Source organism: Melospiza melodia, chromosome 12, assembly GCF_035770615.1.
Source record: "Melospiza melodia melodia isolate bMelMel2 chromosome 12, bMelMel2.pri, whole genome shotgun sequence".
In the NCBI taxonomy this organism is placed as follows: domain Eukaryota; kingdom Metazoa; phylum Chordata; class Aves; order Passeriformes; family Passerellidae; genus Melospiza; species Melospiza melodia.
This window is the reverse complement of record NC_086205.1, coordinates 16,125,021-16,146,217: the sequence shown is the minus strand read 5'-3', so window position 1 is coordinate 16,146,217 and position 21,197 is coordinate 16,125,021. Positions and strand designations below refer to the sequence as shown.

The 21,197-nt window shown below is 39.6% G+C and overlaps 1 protein-coding gene across 12 annotated transcripts in view; it reads left to right on the top strand.

Moving 5' to 3' along the window:
- Nucleotides 1–21,197, top strand: part of DLG1 (discs large MAGUK scaffold protein 1) — a 140,547-nt gene that overhangs the window by 27,169 nt on the left and 92,181 nt on the right. For 2 of the 12 annotated variants that reach the window (XM_063166963.1, XM_063166959.1), the window contains exon 1: nt 17,714–17,863. The exons of 9 other annotated variants lie outside the window; for them this stretch is intronic. In XM_063166963.1, the coding sequence (XP_063023033.1) occupies nt 17,762–17,863 (102 nt within the window). In that variant the 5' untranslated portion in view covers nt 17,714–17,761. Of the gene's footprint in view, nt 1–17,656; nt 17,864–21,197 lie in introns of those variants that run through there. One more of the 12 variants, XM_063166962.1, reaches the window with a different exon arrangement.

Sequence of the window (21,197 nt, the reverse complement as noted above, 5' to 3'; positions counted from 1 at the left end):
TTTGAAACAATTCATTGTTACTCTTTTCTGACTAGGGCAGAGAAGAATTTGGCCAGTGAAATTTTATAGTGGATTTCAGAAGTCTTTTGTAATTTGGTCTTTGATATTTCTTTTCTGCTTAGTTCAAAATTCAGATCTAGTCATAATAGGTGAACAGGTCATTAAACTAATTTCTGTCCTGTCTTCAAAGGTTCTAACTGGTTTACTTGGCCCAAATCTAGTGCAAAGAATACTGATTAATACAGTATTTTTTCCTCCTTATGTGGGCACATTGGCTTGATGTAGGTAGGCAAATTTGCATCACTGCAACCATGGATACTATTAAGAGCAGGCACGTGGGCTGAGCTTACAGTAATGATTTTTATTTAAGTCACAGTTTTAAATGAGTTCATGGCACTTAAAAATACAGAATATGAAAAGTCGTTGATTCTTCCAGAAAAAACAATTTTTAGCAGTCATTCTTAACTTTGTTCCATAGTATACTTCCAGCAAAGGAGTTGAATTTAAAATGACAATGATCTAGAATAGCTTTAAATAATATATCTAGCCTGACAAGTGTGAAAAAACAATTGTTTTGTACCATTTTTATTTCAAAATCCTAAGAAGCATCCTGCTTCAGAGGATATATCAGAGCAGTATCAGTGTGGTGCAGTCCTTGTTTCTGACAGTAACCAAACTCCAGTATTTCAGGAGGGGAGAAATGTATAATGCATCAAACTGTTACTAGAGGAGAAAGGTGAAGGGTTTTTTCCTAAGCTGTAAAACTTAAGCTGGGAGACCTCATAAAGTGGGAGTCAGAGCTCCTGATGTGGCTGCAAGGAGCCTGACCACAGGAGCACAGCTACAGCTGGCATGGGTCAGGTGGGGAAGGTGACACTCAGTTTGTGTGATTCCTGCAGCTTTCCTCCTTGGCTGTGCCTTTCACTGTAGCTGAGTCCCATTGATGTTATAGTCAGGTTTTGGAATTTGCCTCAGCTTAAATGATTTTGTGCATAATGGAATTTGTACTGAAAGTGATCTTCTCCAGCCATCTGCTTAAAGAAGGGGCAGCATCAACTTAGACCAGGTCACTCAGGGTTTTGATTTGGTTTTGTTTTCCTGCTGGGCACAACAAGGGCCCAGTTTTTTTTCTTACTGTCTCCTCTTAGATGTGAGAAGGCTGCTAGCAGCTCCTGCCCAGGGCCTTTCTCTGGGTGAACAAGCCCAGTTCCCTGAACCTTTCTTCACTGTGCTTCAGCCAAGTGACCCTCTTGGTGATTTTCCACTGTACTTGATCCTGTATTCCAGGTCTAACAAATGTTTGAGGAAACATAGGTTGCAATGCAAGTTTCAGCCTTCTGTGTTATGTACTGTGTGCATAAAACCTGAAAATGTTGGTAGGAAATAAAATGTGAGAGGCAATGGTGTGAAAACAGAAATAGTGAAAAGCTAAGCTCTTATGTATAAACTTGATGGAGAAATTACTTGGTGGGCCCAAAGGAATTTGTTTTCTTAAGTGGAGGAGCAAAATACAGAATTTTGAGTTTAAAATTGTTGATGAGATGTAAATTAGTTATATGGGCAATTTTTACACCGAAAGCTTAAGAAATACTTTCAGTACTTAATAGTACACAACAGCTCTGCCAAGTTGGCACATATGAATGATGTGTCAGAATGGGTTTTGGCCAAGGACTTAATTTTGCCAACATTCCATGTCCTCACTAAAAAGCAAATTGCTTTCCAAACTTATTTGATTGGACAAATCATAGTTACCTGGTGAGCCAGTTGAATAATACTAATAATAAATCATTTGCCTTTGCTATGTCATCTGGTTACAGTGTTGAAAAAAAGGGTGCAGAATCAGTCATAAAAGCTTTGGGAAGTGGAAAACTGGTGCAGCTCTAATGTTGGCAGCATCTGCAGATGCTATGATACTGCTCTTGCATGTAAGCTTGATGTATAATGCAATGCTAAAGAAGCAGCTGCCTACTAGATAGTTGGGAAGTGTCAAATTCAAGGATTGGCCAGCTTTCATGTGGAATAGGAGACCAAGTGTGAGAAATGTTTGCCATGTTGGGTTTAAATGGTATTTGCTAAAATTAGTGGGGAATACATGCTGAGAACACTGAGCTGATGGTCATGGCAGGAGAAATGATGTCCCAGCTGCCTGTATTTGTGAACAGCCCTTTGAAAAGTTTGAAGTTTTAATATACAGAATGAACTTAGGCAGAGGGTTATGCTTCTGATCTCTGCAGGGCAAATAAAGAAACCCAGTGCAACATCAGATAGCTGGTGGTTGTAGCTAAAGAAATTAAGAAATATTATGTTTTGAATCCTATGGATGGAACTGAAAGTGGTTTCTTAGAGTTTTGATGATGAATATGTTTCAAGGTGATTATTGATGACACCAAGAGTGATGCAGGTGGCAGAGAGTGATGATGGAGGAAATGATGAAGGGACCTGATATGCAGAATCTGAAAAGCTGTATAGGGATGTAGGAGAAAACTTTGACTAACTTAAAGCAAATCATTATTAGAAATTTACATTCTTACTATATATGGATTACAAGGGTATAATAAACTGTCTGCATTTAACTTCTTTCTAAGGAAGTTATCGGGATTTCAGAGTTCTCTTTCTGTTAACATGGTATTTGGTATTCTCCCTACTGACAGTTGGGAGTTTAAGCAGTTTAAGACTCAAGAACATCCTGAGCCAGAGGCACTTGCTCTGTGGTGTTCTTTGGCTTTTCCTTAGGTGGATTATCTAGTCTGATCAAAATGTACATAGAGTACAGACTAAAGGTATAAATCCTTGTTGCTTGCTTTTTATACAGAGCATCTTCTAAGTTAATGCTTGTTTACTTGTGTTTGCTTGCTCTCTCTAAATGGCTGCAAGCATGCAGGGCTGTTTAACCCAGAATTTAATAGGATTGTGTAGTTATTCATGCTGGCATCAGTGATGTTGATATTTATTAGAATTTGTGTGCTACAAGAAACTGAATATCAGGCTCCTGAGATGTTTATATGAAACTGATGAATTTAACATGAAGCTCTTGTGTTATTGTGTGTGTTTGTACTTATTTCTCCTTCTGCTTGAAATGAAAAAGCTGCTAATTAATACTAGAAATAAATGACAAATGGGTTATATTTGGTTATTGCACCAGGGAGTTGGACTGACTCTGAGAACATGGTGTGGAACATGTTGAGAATGGAGATGCTGAAAACTGTAGTAAAAAAGGAGAATAACTTTTTGAAATCAATCCTACAAATAAGACCCCTTCAAAGCATCTGTGTAACTCAATTTTCCTGCCTGGAGCTGTGTGGATTTATTTCAGAGGAGCTGATAATCATAGCCTGAGTAATTTTCCAGGTATTAATGGCATCAGAGTGGTGAAGCATTCATTCCTGATCACTTTTGCTTTGCTGACCTTGTTTACTTTGGGAAAATAATTCAATCTCTGGCTGCATGAGTGACTGTGAAACTCAGTTGCTGGTGCTGCTGAGAATGCTTCTACCCCTTTTTGTTCACTGCCCACCTGCTAGGAACCTGCTAGAACTCTGCTTTTCAGCTGGCTACTGAGTGAAAACAGCTCATGGAAAAGTCAAACAAGCACTAAACCATTGGAAGATAGCTGCTGGGATGGAGAGTTGTTAATTGTTGGGCAGTTGAAGTGATTCAGATGCCCCTGGAAAGGCAGGTAAAATGGTAAAACTTAACAGCTCAACACTTGAGGAAGGAGAAGGTGAGAAGAGCAGTGATTCTCTCTGCAGCAGAATCTAACTGTTTGCTCAGTTTGGCTGCTGCTCATGGAACTGGACCCTCTGAGTGAACAACTTTGGCATAGTTTCCTGTTGTAATGAAAACAGTGGGAGAAAACAGTGGGTGAATAAATGTAGGGTTGTTCGTAGTTGGGCATATGGTCTCTAACACGATTCCTTCAGGAGACAGAGCTATTTGGATTTCTTGATGGCAAAAACCCCAAAAGGCTTCCTCTCTTATTTGAAGTGAGATTTCAGGATGGCTGAGCTCACTGGCTGATTAACTGGTATGCTGCTAGTCAGATTTGTTTTACTAGCCAACCAGCCCTGTGCTTGATCACTTCTTTTGTCAATGCAGTGCATTGCACCAGGGCTTTGTTAACATGAGGGGTGTTTTTACATTTATTTGAGGCTTAATCATAGTCTGATGTTTTGTCAGGGGGTATTACTCATACTTTCATAAGTGGGAATAACATTACTTGAATCTCATTCCTAGGACTGGTATTTACCAGACCAGAAAAAGTAAAACTTTGAAAACATATTCAGGTGCAGAACAGCAGTATTTAAGAGATATTCAACATTGTTAGGTTACTGTGTTTGTAGGATATGTTTCTTTGAAGACCATATACTGCCATATCTTGGTTTGGAGGAGGGAAGGATATTCTTTAATGAAATTCTAATGCATACTTAAAATATAACTGAGAGCTGCTGTCTTAAAGGTCAGTGTGGGCAGGAATCATCAGCATTTTCTGAATTCATCTAAATGCCCAACAAAGAATGAACAGGCCTTAGGGGGTTTTAGTGACAAGCCCGTATTGCCTGGAAGAGTGGTGCCCTACCCTTCATGCAGTGAAAACATTAGAACAATAATTACTTCCTTCTTTCAGTCTTTGTGCTCTAACAGTGAGTTTACTTGTGCTACAAATAAGATTTGTTGAGGACATTTTTGCTCTTGTCTTGGTGGGTCTGCCTGTGCCAGCCTTCATTCACAGTTCTCTCAAATGTTCCTTTAAGATGGAGAACCACTGCAGAGAATTCTCTCTTCTCTGGCTGTTCTTTTTTGCCTTTTGGAAAAATTGTGTGATAGTTGCATTTAGCCACCTGCATTTGGGGTGCCTTGATTACCTGGTGAGGATACCACTGCTGAGGAGTGCTTTGCACATTGTGTAGGTGACACACCACTTGCACATCTTGTATCTCCAGAGCTTTTCTCTTAAGCAAACTCCAAAGGCTCTTCTGGCTTTGCAGCTGCTGGCGTGATCTGTTATGAATAAATGCATCTTGAAAGCTGTTTGTAGAAAATTTCCTGGGAAGAAATATCACTTGTATGGTGAAAAATGAATAAATTTCTTTATTTACTAACTTCCTAATAGTTTTTTCACTGGATCTGATGTACACAGCTGGTTTTAGGCCAGGAGCTGTAATTCAAGTGACTGGAAAGAAGTCTGTAGTTGGGCTGGAAGCTGCATGGTCTCTCTAAATCTGTTCCTGATCTTATTTTGCTTGATTGAAATAGTCTTTGGAGGGCATCAGAGTATTCTGAGGGGATGGAAAAGTTCTGTTTTACAGTGTGTTATATAAGGATCACTGCAAATTGCACATACACAACTGGAAGTACTGGTGAGGGAAGTGCTGTCTGGAAAGGAGGGGCAGGAAAAAAAAAGTTGGAAGAGTTTGTCTTGATGGCTTAGGGAATATGTTTTCAAACTCAAAAGATGGTAGTGACTTTTCAAATGAGATGATGCTGAAATGGGAACAATAAGAATTAAGCCAAAATAAATTAAAGCTGGAAATCAAAAGGATCCTTGCTGCTAAAGTAATTAGTTAATTAAAGACTTTTATAACAATAATGTAGATAACACAAGCTCATTATGATGTAGCTAGATGATTTTAAAGATCATATTAAGTTGTTTATTATGTGTTTAGGCTGTGTGAGAGACCTAGCAGAAAAATGTCTCCCTTTGCATTTTGAACAAAAAGCATCAGATTGGGTTGGATCCAAAAAGAAGGATTTTTAGTCATCTCAAATCCTTTAAGCACCATTTGTAGCGTGTTCTAATGTATCTCTGCTGTCACAGGGATTGTAAAAGTACATATCTGGTAACTCTAAATAGGAAAGTTAATTTTAAAATAGGATTGTTTCAACTCAGTGATTGCTAACTGGCAATCTGAAAACCTTTACTTTTTCTACCACTAATTAAAATGTTTCTTCATCTGTTCGTTCAGGAACTCAAAATTTAGGTTCTGTGCATTGGCTCACCAGCGTTCTGCAATGTATCAACAGCACATTGAAGCAACTTGGGCAGCAGATTGTGACTGCAATGAAGGAAATGAAACCTTTCTGATACAGTCAACTTGTTTCTTCTCTGGTTTTGTTTTTAGCTCAGATCTGATGCTTGCATATCAGAGTGATTTTTCTTTTGTCTTTGTAGAGAGTGAAGTGTGCTTCTGTAAAAGGAGGGCTTCAAAGGCAGGAATACACTCTCCTTTTAGTGGTTTGCATTCTTACCTCCCAAGGCTGCTGCCAGCAGGGAGATGCAGCCTTGGCGGTGGAGAGCTGCTGCCCTCTGCTGTGCTCAGAGTGCTGTGCTCAGGGTGACAGCCAGGGACAGGGTGGGATCTGCTGTGCTCAGGGTGACAGCCAGGGACAGGATGGGATCTGCTGTGCTCAGAGTGCTCTGCTCAGGGTGACAGCCAGGGACAGGATGGGGATCTGCTGTGCTCAGAGTGCTCTGCTCAGGGTGACAGCCAGGGACAGGATGGGATCTGCTGTGCTCAGAGTGACAGCCAGGGACAGGATGGGGATCTGCTGTGCTCAGGGTGACAGCCAGGGACAGGATGGGATCTGCTGTGCTCAGGGTGACAGCCAGGGACAGGATGGGATCTGCTGTGCTCAGGGTGACAGCCAGGGACAGGGTGGGATCTGCTGTGCTCAGAGTGACAGCCAGGGACAGGATGGGATCTGCTGTGCTCAGAGTGACAGCCAGGGACAGGATGGGATCTGCTGTGCTCAGGGTGACAGCCAGGGACAGGGTGGGATCTGCTGTGCTCAGGGTGACAGCCAGGGACAGGGTGGGATCTGCTGTGCTCAGAGTGACAGCCAGGGACAGGATGGGATCTGCTGTGCTCAGGGTGACAGCCAGGGACAGGATGGGGATCTGCTGTGCTCAGAGTGCTGTGCTCAGGGTGACAGCCAGGGACAGGATGGGGATCTGCTGTGCTCAGAGTGCTGTGCTCAGGGTGACAGCCAGGGACAGGATGGGGATCTGCTGTGCTCAGAGTGCTGTGCTCAGGGTGACAGCCAGGGACAGGGTGGGATCTGCTGCCCAGGGTCTGCAGAGCTTCCCTGCCCCTCTGACTTCAGAAGTATGTGAGGATGTTCTTTTGAACGCTAGAAAGAAATGAAGGGTTAACTGCAGGTTACAGAGCTGATGGTAATTTGTTGACCTGCTGATCGTGAAGCTGTCAAATCTTGTTGGTATTACATATTTTTTCTGTAGTCCTGTATTATTTTGGAAATTCCTTTATATAGTTAATATTCAAACACATCCCTCATACAAATATATACATGTGGTAATTTTCATTAAAATTGGATTATCCCAGCCTTCATTAGCTTATTTAATGATTTTCTGTAATATGAGAATGAGCAACACTAAACCATTTTTATTTTGGTGATCTCTGCTTTTTTTCATGAAATGTCTTAAAGGGCTTTTGAGAACTCTGGCAAGTATTGGTTGTATGTCTTCCTTTCTTAATTTAAACTTGTGTGTCCTCAGCAATCCAAGTGCTATGAAGTGACTTCAGCTCTCTGTGATGACTTCTCTTAAAGCATGAAATAAACATAGAAGGAATGTGAAAACTTTCTTGCCTGCATTCTGTGTTGTATGGCTTTGTTGGATGTTGTCCAGCACTGCAGTACACAATGCATTAAGTTTTTTGTAGTTTCCTTCCCTTTGCCTTTCCCCTTTCTGTTTGTTGTTATATCAGCCTTTCTTTAACCAGAAGTTAAGATGCCCAGGGGCAGCCTTGAGTTGATCTGAATCTCCGATGCTCTGGCAGTAGGTGATGCAAATTGAATTCTTCAGAGTATAGGTACTCATTAAAAATGGAGTTGGACTTGTGGGTAAGCTTTGTGGATCCTTTCCAACTATGACTGGTAATTCATCTTAAGATGAGGCTTAGGTTAGACATTAGGAAATCATTCTTCACTGAAAGGACAGTTGGGCATTGGAATAGAGAGCCTGGGGAAGTGGTGAAATCCCCATCCCTCCAAGTGATCAAAAGGCACGTGGATGTTGCACTTGGATGTGGTTTAGTGCTGAATATGGCAGGGCCTGGCTCATGGTTGGACCTGATGAACCTTGAGGTCTTTTGCAGCCCTAGTGATTCTATTTGATGATTGTAAATGAAGGACAAGTGCCCACCTCACTGGCTGTCCCACTCCTGAGATAGTGATTACACATTTTTATTAGACCCTAGCTTGTTGATTTGCTCTGTTCCTTTTTGATTTTATATTTTTGGCAATGAGTTCTGCAGTACTTTCTTTTCTTTGCTTTCAAACATCTGCTGGGTAATTTAATTGTCTGCTAATGCCTGTGTTGTCTTAAGTAGTAGTTGCTTTTATGTGCCTTTTCTATGCCATTCATCTTTTCAAAGATTGAATGTCACATTCCCAACTCAGCTGCTTGCTTTTTATAAGATGAAGAGCTTTGTCAGTTAAGCTTCTCAAATAGAAGCCACTGAGTATCTTTATCCTTGATGTTATTCCCTATAATTTTTTTATTTTTGTGTCTTTTATCAGATGAGATGATCAGAAATGTTTCCACTAGGCAAGATTTATGATTCTCTCAAAATTATACAGAAAAGTAATACTTTCTGCTTTTCTTTATTTTTTTTCTAAGCTAGTAGTTTTGTTCCACTTGGTGGTTTAAAACCTCTCTATAATTTTAGTTGAGGTTCTGTTTTCTAGGTGTTTTAAAGGCAACAGAGGGGAGGAGAAGTGGAGAATGACCTACATTAGCTATAACATGCTGTCACATTCACTCAGGTATTTGGGTCCTAACTGAAGTAATTTCAAAGCTGAAGTAGGGTGTTATTTTCTGTAGCATCTTGCTGAAACATACTAAGGAGAAATATTCTGTTTTGAACAGTTGTGCAATTAGTTTGCCAACAGCTGCTGGTGTTTTTTAGGACTGATGCCTGTCAGGACTGTTGCCCTAGATTCCTGCTGAAATGCTGTGATTTAGAAACCTGTGTTAATATGCAGAAGCTCTGGGGTTGATAAGTAGCACTGAGTCCAGGATCAATATTTTGAAACTTTGCTTGTGGCCAGGGAAATGGCACTTGGGAATAATATAGTATTTAATGCATCATTGCTTGAATTCTTAGCAAATTTGGCTCTAATTTGACAGTAATTTTCACTGTAGTTATCTAAATGCTCATTATGAGCATTTAGGTAATTCAACCTGCTCTAAGAAAATGTGATTTGAGATTCCTTTGTGGAGCTCAAGTTCAGATCAAGTAACAGTCCCCACATTTCTTGCTTAAGCTGTTCTGTCATGGTGATTCAGTTGTAATTTGTGGTTTCAATTTTTTTAAAGTAATAACCTTCACTCCCCAACTCTATTTTTCAGTTTGTTAATTAAGGTATTTCGTCCTTATTTGCAAGTTCTGAAACTGTTACTGTACTGGTGACCATATTAGTGAGCACTCCATAGGAGAACTTGTGCTAAAAGTAGCAGAAATACTTTGAAAAATACTTTTGAAGAACGGAGAGAAGTGATACTGACTTATTAGCAGTGTCAGTGCTACACTGAACTGCTTATGGCTTCTCCTCAGCTCTCCCCTTTACCTTTTAGTTTCCCAGGAAGGGGCAGTAGAGTCAGTGACCTGCAGGCAATAACAGCCCTCCTTACCTGTTCTCAGTTAAAGACAAAGTGTAAATCACCAGCACCCTTAGCACCTGGATTGGATAGAGATAGCAATTGTAGTCCTTGCCCATAAGAGGATTTGCATTTTAAGATGGGGAAAGTGATGAAGTTGCAATGAATTAAAACTGTAAGCCAGCAAATGCTTTTATCCATTGGAGTCAAAAAGCAGCATTATGAACTGTTTCCTATTCAGAGGAAGGTGTCATCTCTGGTTTTGAAATGTTTAGATTCATTAGAGTGATGTAAGAAATAAACCATTGGCATTTCTGCTTTAAGCATTGTACCAACTTTGTTGTATGAAAAATCTTTTTGAAAGCAATTGTTATAGAACCTAATGACAGTCCTCTGTGTATTCAGAAATGTATAGCAAGTATTTAAACATTGACAGACCAGCACTGCTGTTGAGATTCCATCCTGATCTCAGCAGATTATTTTATAATTGAGATGTGATCAGCTTTCACTGTTTTTAACACAGCAGGGCTGAAGGACTGAGTTGCATTTGTCTCTGGGAAGAACCTTCTCACTGTCTGCAGGGGGGAAACCCCCACTGTTAGGAGTATTGTGCAAGCACTGCATCTCCTGGCTATGAGAGGTTGTTAGACTCATCTCTTTTCTGCTCTGCTGCTTTGATGTAGCACCAAATATGTCAAATTACAGTCTCTTCTTGATGTGGTGTTAAGAAGCATGAACAGCAATTGAGATGAATCTGGAGTAGTTTGAGGCTTCACCAGATAAAAGACATGTATTATTAATATATTTTCTCTCACTCATTTTCACTTGTTTTTTTACCAGTCTGCCCTTATTTTTTCAGGGGATGCACAGATGCTTTATTAATTCTTTGTGAATTATTCAGCAGCAGATCTACTTTTTGTGGCTATTTTGCACGGACCATTTAGAATGTATTCCACTACTGAAAACTGCTTTTCCTGAAGGAACTTGTTCAAACAGATAGGATGGGATGAATCAGATTCTGAGCAATTCTACAATAACTGAAGGATCTTTACATGTTATCCATACTGGAATAAATCTCAAAGGTGTTGTCCCTCTTTCCTCCCATCACACTCCTCCTCTAAGAGTTCTGCAGGCTTCAAATTAGCCTTCTGTAAAGCCCAATAGGTGCAGAAGGAAAACCATGTTTTGGAGGCTGTGCTTAGCCTAGTCAGCCTGGGTCCTACAGGGAACAATCCAGAGCGAAATCACATCCTTGCTCCAGCCTGGTCTTGACACTGTGGAGAGCAGTTCCAGCTAATCACATCCTGCTGGATTTAATCTTTCCCACTGAGTATAGCCTTGGGAATATAACCTTGCTTGGCTGATAATTGCCACTCGAGATTAGAGTCCATGCACATCACATAGTGACTGGGTGAAATCTTCATTGAAGGTGTGGGGGAGGGATGAGACAAGGCTGCAAAGCTTTTGGGTCTTTCAGGAGGGCTTTTATAGTTTAGCAGTTTGATCTTTGTGATTCAGTGTCTGTTGCTCACTAGAAATCTTTTTGAGAGTCCCATGGAACCATTTAGGGCTATATATCAATACTTTTTCTCCTGTATGGACAGATGGAACCAACACATCAAAGGCAGCTTTAGATTAATCACATACTTTTACTCAGAATGATTTCACTAGTGTTTTTTGAATGCAAAGATCTCATAGTTTTTAATACTAAAGGACTTTTCAGGTCAGACTGGTAGCAGGTTTGGCTGGGATGGAGTTAATTTTCCTCTCAGCAGCCATATGGTGCTGTGTTTTGGATTGTGACAAACTGTTGATGAAGACGCCAGTGTTTTAGCTAGTGCTGAGTAGCACTCACACCGTGTCAGGGCCTCTCACTTTCTCACTCTGCTGCCCTGGCAAGTAGGCTGGGGGTGTGCAGGAGGTTGTGAGGGGATACAGCTGGAGCCTCTGACCCAAACTGACTGAAAAGATGCTTCATATATTAAAATCTCTTGCTCAGCAATAATTTAGGAGGAAGTGGCTGTGGCTGAGGTTGGCCATTGATCTGCTGGTGGTTAAGTGATTTGGCTTGCCTTACTTGTATGTGTGGTTGGTTGTTTTTTTTTTTTTTTTTAATTGTTTCCCCTTTCACTTATTTATCTTGACCTATGAGGTTTCTCCTCTTCATTTTTGCCTTTCTGATTCTCTCCCTCATCACTCTGGGAGAGAGTGGCTGGTTAGATCCTTACCTGTCATCAACCTACCACAGACTGTTTCTGGACATGTTAAATATATTTTAAGCAATGTAGTACATTCTGATTTTAGGAATTTTCTAGTTGAGTTCTATTCTAATCACAGTACAGTTTATTCAAAATAGAGTAATGTTTTTGTTTTTCTCCCTCATTGAGATGTTGCTAATGAAATAATTGTCTACTGTGAATTTAACAGAAGGTCAGATAGGTGTCTATCTGCTGCATGTACAGTGTATTTATTGGATCAAACTTCAAGTATTGCAAAAGGAACCATTTCTTTTCAGTCATTTCCTAGTCTGTATTGAAGATGTTCTCCTGACTGTGGTGGTTTCCATCTAGGAAAAAATAACATTGACTTTTGGCTTTCATAAAAGTCATACTAACCAATTCTGTGACCTCTCTCATTCTCAGGAACTTCTTGTGTGAAAACTAAAGACGTAAAGCATGCTCCAGTAGTTCTAAAATACTTTGAAAACATCAGAGGAAAAGGAAGATGTTTCACTCAGGGCATTTTTAATTCCAAAACATGCAATGGCTTCATGCCTGCCTTAGAAAACAGTACTACCTAGAACTTTCTGTCAAGCTATGCTTCTATTTTAATATAAACATAAAGCATTTTGCTAGACTCTCTCCCCTTTGACATTCTTAATCCTTTCTTTTTCTCATTATACAAATTCTGCTTGTTGTTGCTTAGGTAGCCTTACCCTCTCACTTGTTTCCTATTCCTGTGGTGGGGATTTCTTGGTGTTTATTCTATGCTTGCAACCTACTTCTGAGAAACTTGCACATGATTGATATCCTCAGAGACCTCTATTCCTCCAGTCAGTTTGGCTGAAGTTAAACTGTAATGTTAGAATTACTAAGAGGCAGGAACTGACAGATGAATGATATGACTAAATAGCTTTGAAATCACACTTGGAATATGTAGGACCTTTATTCAGTGGTAATTGTCAGGAAAGTCTGTTTTTCATGAAGTTTTGCTTCTGAACACTCCTCTGTCTGTCACCACATATTTTGAAGTCTGATTATTTTTGCATATAGAGGACATGATGATGCAGACACCTCTGGGTTCTTTCTCCAATATTGCATTATATTTTCCTCCTCTGTTTTGGACTGAAAACTCCTAAAGCAAGCTTATACAAATGCCCATGGTGATGGTCACTCAGCTGGGAAGGGAGACAGTCTTGTCTGTTTTTTGGCTTGACTTCTCAAGCATTATGAAGGACCTCATTGGAGTGATGTCCCAGATCTGTCTCATATGTAACAATTTAAGACTTGGAATAAACTGGGAGAAAAATCACAAACACCCACTGAAAAGTTTCTATTCATAGGACCTATTCTGGGCTTAAATGCCATTGCAGGGCAAGTTTAAAAACAAAAAAGGCAACTATTATTCAGCTTCCTCTTGCCAGAGTAATGTTTCACATTCCTTCTGAAGTTAATGAGGCTGTGGTATTCTTCAGGGTTTTGGAAACTTAATACACAGACAGGTGTATTCTGCAAATTTTAATATAAGTGTTAAGCTTGAAAAGGACATATACACATCAGCATTGTGAACTGGATGTGCAGTGCCTGCTGGTTTAACTCCTGCAAACATGTTTACCTGCTGAGCTGACAAAAACATGTATCTAATGGAGACTTGTTAAAGATGCCCTTTAGATGGAGAATTTCAGCTCACAGTGTTTTGAGTTTATAAACCCCTTTGCCTGAAAGAATGGTGCAAATGATTTTTTGGCAGTTCAGGAGCATGCAGGAACAAGCAGTGCATTTTTTGGCTACTCTCTCAAAATTGTCTTGGATGGTCATCTGATACTTCAGGGAGCAAGAAGCCAAAATCAGGGAGCAGAGCCAAAGAGCTTCCTGGGTGCTGATGGATGCAGTTTGTACCACACATCAGTTGTTCTCAAATTAGTGTTCAAATTTCATTTGCCTTATAGAAATTGTTGATAAAATTACTACTCCTTGAGTAAGAAATAATTGCAGACATTACATTAGAGCTCTGTGCTAGTATGGGGTAATCTTAAACCAGCATCCAAGCTGTTCTGCAGAGCTCTTTATCATTTTGGAATTCTGTGTATTCTTTGAAGACCTTACACACTACTATCATGCAGAAAACAGGATAAAATAAGTTTCTTAGATTTAAGTAATTCCAATGATAAAAAGTGCATTTTTCAAACAATTGGATGGTATTGCATATCCCAGAAGTGTACCAGCCCAGGCTTCTGGGGAAGGGACACCGAAGCTTGAGTCCCACCAGCCCTACAGGTGCCTGCAGTGGTACTTGAGGGACATGCTCTGTCTGAAGAATTATGAAGCCTTTTCCCCTTTGGTTTGGCAGTCTGAACAGTTGGTACATTTGTCAAGTTAGACCTTCACTACTCATTTCAATAAGAGTTCCAGGTCTTGTTGCTTATGAGATTGCTGTTTCCCAGCCCGTGTTGTGTTGAGGATACAGGTGGAACACATGGATCAATGAAATTGGTACTACTTGTGTTCCCTCAAGAATAGCTGGCAAGTGCTGATGAACTGAAGCATTAAGTTTCTATGAAAGTCTCATACTGTGGTTTTTTTGATGCTATATAGCTCTTGTTTCTCTCTATCCAATATTCTTAGTGCTCAGGGAACTTTCTTATATTAAGACAACAAAATTAGTCTTGCTCACTAATTGAAGATCATAACAATGTGGGGATTTTTATTATGCATGTGGGAGCCATACATAACGATAGGTTATTGTCAAGTAAACATTCAAACAAAGCCTGAAATAAAGAAAATTCATTTTAGGTAGTGTTTTTGTAAGGATGAAACCAGTTATTTTCACTCAGAACACTTTTGAGGAAATGTGGAAATGGTGAACTCTGACTGTAGGAGCTTTTATGTGATAATACAAAATACAGACTAATGAATTGGCAATGAGAAGTGATAGGTAGTTAAGGCCATATTCTTCTAATTAAGGGCTTAGTCATTGTGTTAATACATTATTTTTTGTGTTTTGAAATGTTAATTCAACCTTCAATTTGAGTCAGAGCAATAATTAAGTGTGGATATGTTTCTGTAGAGCTCAAAAGTAGACTTGGAAATCTTCTGTTTCATATGTTTCTCCATATGAGAACATACTGTATGTTCATATTTCAGAAAGATTTATGCTAACAACTTTTTTTAAAGCTTCTGGGCACAAATAATTGTTTTGAACAAGTGAAACCATTACAGTTAAATCTCAGGATTTAGTCAGCAAAATATGTAAGAATATATTTTAATTTTATAGGTCTAAACATTGTATTTTTAAGCCTGTGGGCAGGCAAATGTGTAAAAAGTTTCATCTTTGTATGAAGGCCAAAATGATTTTCTAGTGTAACCAATTATTTATGTACAGCTGCAAATATATGGCTGAAAGATTCAGATGCTTTATTTGGTCTTCATCAACAATGTAGATGTAATTGCCTGAAGTTACTTAAGCTTTCTCTTCCTTATTGTATCTTCCTGGTGGAATCCTTTGTGGATGTGTAGCCTGTATCTTCCTCTTATTGATTCTTCTGTGCCCACGGCACATTAGAGCTTATATTTTCTGCATCCCAAAAAGCTATTTCTGCAACATTCAAGAACTGCTTTTGGCTCTTTGACTATTTGTTGTCATGAAATTGCCATGCATTTGGCTGTGTGTTATTTCAGTGAGAAATTATGTTATTACAATGTGATTAGAGGTATGGAAGTAAGGTGGATTGTTGATCCCAAGCGCACAGAAAAGGTTGTTTTGTGGGATAGGAATACTGTTGTGTTTGGCAAGAGCCAGCACTCTCTGCCTGTGTTCCTTTCCCTTGCAAGTGTTCCATGTGTGGTGTTTGAGTGTGTGCTCAGTTGTGCTCTGCCCTGTTTCTTCAGTCAGGAGTCCATTTACTGGGACCCCCAGCCAGCAGAAGGAACATAAAAGGGATTTTAGGTTCCTCTGTCAGCCTTTCTACTTAGGGTTACCTTTGGATATTCTTGCAACAAAAACATAATCTAACTTAGACTATTCTAACAAAGAAGGTGCAGTTTTGGGTTCTTTACACTCTCTGTCTTTTTTTGTGACAATTAAATTCAGAGTTGAATTTTTTCCTTTGGCCCTGCCCGTATTGCTACACGCACACACACAAGATGATCTGCAGTGGGAAATCATGTCTAAGGCTATTTGGTGAAAAATTGTAGGTCACAGCACACAATGGAAAGAAACTATGCTTATTAATGTGGAAATACTGTCATTGGTAATCCTTCGAGAGTCTACCAACAACGAGGTCCTCATGCAAATGAAGTTTATTTTGAGGTTTACTGTGGGCTGAGTTACACATTTTTTCTCCAGACATCTTGCCTTAGTTTTGGTTTCATCAATCTGCACATTTATATAAAGAACAGTGTCTCAGTATAATTCATGAAGTTACTAGTTTCTGAGCTGGAAGTGTGGATGCAATTTTACACTACACTAAACTTGCTACCTCAGGGGTGCTTATCAGGTAAACCAAAGGAAGTAAAAGGAAGATGACAAAAGGCTGCTACAGATGAAAACTTAAGTGAATAGTTATGTCCTAAAGAGAGTTCTTTACAATACTGCTTAATGCAATAAAAAATAGAAATGATGGCTATTGTTATTTTATTGAAGTTTTTTGCAAAGGCAAGTTAGCTTATGCTACAAGAGCAGTGTAAGTGCAGAGGGCATGTTTTGGATCAATTTCATCAGTTTCTGTAATGCAATTTATTAAAAATACATGAATAGATTGAAATCTTGAAGAGACCCCTGGACGTGTTAAAAGGGAAATAAAGTTTGAATCTTATAGGGCTTTATTAAAAAACAAACCCAAACACCCCATTAAAAATTTTTGCATCTTTTATTTGTTAGCACACAACAAAGAACAACAAATTCTAAGGAGACTATGACTGTGTTTACCTCAGTTGTAAGGAAAAAGCTTTTTTCTTGAACTCTTAAGTGTTCCCGTGTACAGTTGTTTGAAATGCTTTACCAAGAGCTCTTCATAATCAAGTGGATACATAGTCCAGATTGTTCGTGATTTCATAGTGCTGATGGGGAAAAATAGCAGTTTCTGATTTTATTGTGTTGAAGTTGGAGAGTATTCATGTATTTCTGTACTGTTTCTTTATTACACTTGGTAGACCATTAGGAATTTTACTCAGCAGGTTAAAGACCATTTTTCTGATGTGTCAAATAACCTTGAATTTTTAATGTTCGAAAATGAGGATTAAATATCCCAGAGCCATTCATTTTGCGGTCTGCTGACACTTCCTTGAGAAAGCTAGTGTAAATTGCAGATCAGCAAATTCCCTGCTGTTAGTCTTACAACGTCCCTGGTTTTATAATTGCACCCAGCTGATTTCAAAAAGGGCTTTCACATGCTCATTGGTGCAGTGCGAAAGCACCTTGCAGGAAGCGTTGGCTTTCTCTCCGCCGGGCCGTGTAACGAGTCCCTTGCTGCACCATCTCGCCCCTCCCCTAAGCAAGCAGCACACAGCGAGCAGGGGCTCTGCTGGAGTTGCTCTGTTTTCATGGAGGAGATTGCAATCCTTGCACTGCAGCAGGTGGAGCTGCCTTGGATCGAACCCGGGCTTCTGGCTGAGAGCATCTGAGTGTTACTTTGGGCCGGGAGACAGTTGTCGCTTCAAGCTGGCGCTAACGTAATTAAATTTAAAGCTGACTCAAAAATTTTAAAAATGGACACGGGATTTTTGCTTTGCTTTTTTTATAAGGTTTGGTTTCTAACGTGAAGCAACATTTTTCCTGAAGGATTCAACCTATTTATATAAAGGCTTATTTTTGAACACTATGGACCTAGATTAAATGTCAAAGACAGGCAGCAAGCAGCGCTTACAGAGGCATTTTTCTGGAATTTCAGTCACGGATCGATTGAAGTGCACAGGGTCTGAAAAAATGTCTCCTAGCATAAAAAACTTGGATTGTTTTTCTCCGATGCTATGCCACTGTAAAGTAGCATGTACCAACAACACAATATCTTTAATGTTTGGATGTAAGGTGGGTCTATAAAAGGACTTTCCTGGAAATGTAAGCTGCATTTAATGAATGATTGCCTTTGTGTCTAATGTAACTGTACCTTAAATTTCTGGTTAAATAAGTGTGTGTTTTGCTCCATGCCTTACTCAATTATCTGAGCTGTTAGTGATGGAGACATAAGTAATGAATTATCATGCCTACTGTTTAAAGATCCCTTTGAACAACATTTTGAATTTGCTGAATGCCGCATGTAAAATGTCGTCATTCTTCATTAATCAGCATTAATCATCATGTAATCAGTTTATTGCACTTGGCTTTCATTTTCTTCAGCTGTAGAGAATTAAATACACAGGAGACTTGCACTGAGATACAGGGCTGGAAATGCCTCCTGACATCATTTTGATGGAAGCAATTGTTAGTGGCAGGTTTGGGTTTAACAGTGCCCTCAGGCATTTAGTCATTTTAGGACGACATCAACTGTTTAGGTTTCAGAGGAATAAAACATACATAATTTGGTAATCATCAGAATGGTAAACAGCATATATTCGGTGTTGTGTCAAGAGTCTTTTTTAAAAATTTCAGTACAATTAATATGCAATGTCAAGGATATGAGGAGACTGTTAAGTACTGGAAAGCCACTTGAAAATTAAAGGGATATGTGTATGAAGTTACTTTTGAGGCAGAAATTAGGAAATCTCTCTCTAAAACTTTCTTTATATATTCAGTGTTTCCAAGTCATGTTTTTTATTTTTAACAAAAAATATTTCAACTAGATTTTATTTTATAAAGTGGGATCAGTTGTGTGTGTACATATATACTCACATATATGCATTGTGATGCATTTATATACACATGTGTATATACATATATGTATAGCAAAATCTTGATGGTGAATAAATGTCAGGAGGGAGGAATCTAAATTTTTATGGCTCTTTTGATAGGATACATATTAGAGAACTTGAAGTTGAATGCTATATTTCCAGGAGGAAGACTTTGCCTTGTTGTGAGTTTGCTTTTCCTTCCTGTGTCCCAAGCATTTTTCAGTTGGAAATATGTACCTATTTATTGATGCCATTCGGGAACTACTTGATGTAACACTAAGATTTCTTCTTCCTTTCTGGAACTGCACACTCCTTATTTATACAATATGCTCATGCTTAAACAGTGAACTTAGAAAGAAAGCCATGGAATGAAAATACTCCGGGGCTGGATTTTGCCCGTTGAGCTGCAGAGCAGGGACGCTGTTCACTTTAAGAGCAAACTAAAAATATCCAGCGAGCACGCAGGCAGCACTTGGGGCATGGAGCGGCGGGGCCGAGCGATGGCGGCGTCCGCCCCCCCCGCCTTGCGCGGCCCCGCTGCCCGGGCTGGGGGCGGCCGCCGGGGGGCGCTGCAGGGGCCGCCTTCGCCTTCACGGCGTCCTTGGGCGGCGCATCGGGCACGGGACGGGGGCCGGGGCAGGGCGGCCGCGGCCTCCCGAGCGGGGAGCGCTGCCCAGGGGCCTCTCGGAGTGCGCTGGGCCCGTGGTGCCCGGGCCGAGTTACCTGCGGATAAACACGGCCCGCTGCCCGACCCCAGTGCTGCCCGCGCTGTACCCCTCCATTGCCCGCATCCCGGAGAACGAAGGGTTTCTGCTTGAGCAGCGACTCTGGAGTGCAGAGAGGTTTTGCACCAGGCACTTGTCAATTTTTGAATAAAAGTTGTAGGGCTGGATAGTACTAAAAATAAAATGTTCTTGACCTCTGAGAAGATACAGCCTTTGTCATCTAAATATTTACTTAGTGTTCAATGTGAAATAGTAATGCAGGGTACCTGTACCAGTCCTTCACCTAATTAAACAATTAATTTCACACAAGTAATCACACAAAATAGTGTTTTCAGTTATCCCTTTTGGCCACATGAAAAGAACATTCACAATCTGAGCATTCCTTCTTTATTCTCTTTTCCTCAGCCTTCTGGAATGGTGAACTTTATTACAAATATTACTTTATTACAAATATTAGAAATATCCTTATCTTCAGCTGTTTTATTGTTTGTGGATGTCCATGACATGAAGCATTACATAAATAAGTTTAACAGTAGCTGTGCATTTTGACATATGATGGAACACTGTGACCTAAATAACCATGTTATGAGCACTTATATTCAAGATACAATGTCAAACTGAAACTGTTCAAGAAGAGTGAAATGCCTTATGTCTTTGTCATAGCTCTAGTTATTAGAGAAAACTTAGTGCTTTTATTTGAGAATGAAGCAGTTAGTTACTCAAAATACTTGAGCTTATGTTTGAAAAAGCAAACCCAAAGATCTAAAAACCTTCTTCCAATATTGCAGATAATTCAGTTTATCATATGTTGATGCCTAAGTTGAAAATTATACTGAATGTCCTGTTCCATGATCAGTGACACGAACACATGATCTAAAAAGACATGAATACTATAATCTTTTCTTGTACTAAGTTCCTTTTGTTTTTCACAGCCTTTTAACTTATCAGTGTGAATTGCTGTTTACCTACAAAGAGATTTTATTTGGCTTTCATAGTCTTCTTTTTTTTTACAAATAAGTTTCAAGTTGGCTTCAGTTCTGCAATTGTGGAGCATCCCTTTAGTTTTGTTTCCTTTTTTTCCTTTAGGTGGAAGGCACTATTATTTTTCTAAGCAGTAGTTTCTAGTTTAGCACTAGACTACAGGAAAGACTTGTACAAATTCATTACATCTTTAATGTATTATGAATTTTTGATTAGTTTTGTTTTAGCAAGATATGCACAATATTCTGTATTGTTGCTTTTGTTATTAGAGTTGTTGAAAGTTATTTTCTGCTGAATGGTGACAGAGTTATGAAAGCTGGGGAGATGTAGCTATTCAGACTTCTCTACCCTTTTCTTTTCGACATTGCATCCAGGTAATTTTTTGCAGGAGTGGGAGTGTTGCATGTCAAACAGTGCTTCACAAGAACTTCAGTTGCTGGAATGATCTTTGGAAGGGTCCTCTCAGATTTAGTTTAACTGGTACAATGGAGAAATGATGAGAAAAGAACAAGTATTTAAACTTGGGGAATTGTGTGCAAATGATCTAAAACTACTTGGTTGCATCATGCTGCCTATTCATACTGCTTCAGAAAGGGTCTGGCCCTGTGAGGTCCTGTATATTTATCAAACTCAAGTTGTTAGATTTACTTTTTCCAGTCTTCTTCTGTTCTTAACTCTTTGTAACTATGGTTGGACCTGTACAGTGAAAATGAAAACTTCAGCAGGGGCAGACTGTAAGTCAGCCTGGGTGTTCCTGGGATTTGTTGTTGGAAGTGAGCAGTGACTTGGGAATTGTATGGCTGGTGGGTGGGGAGGACTAAATTCTGC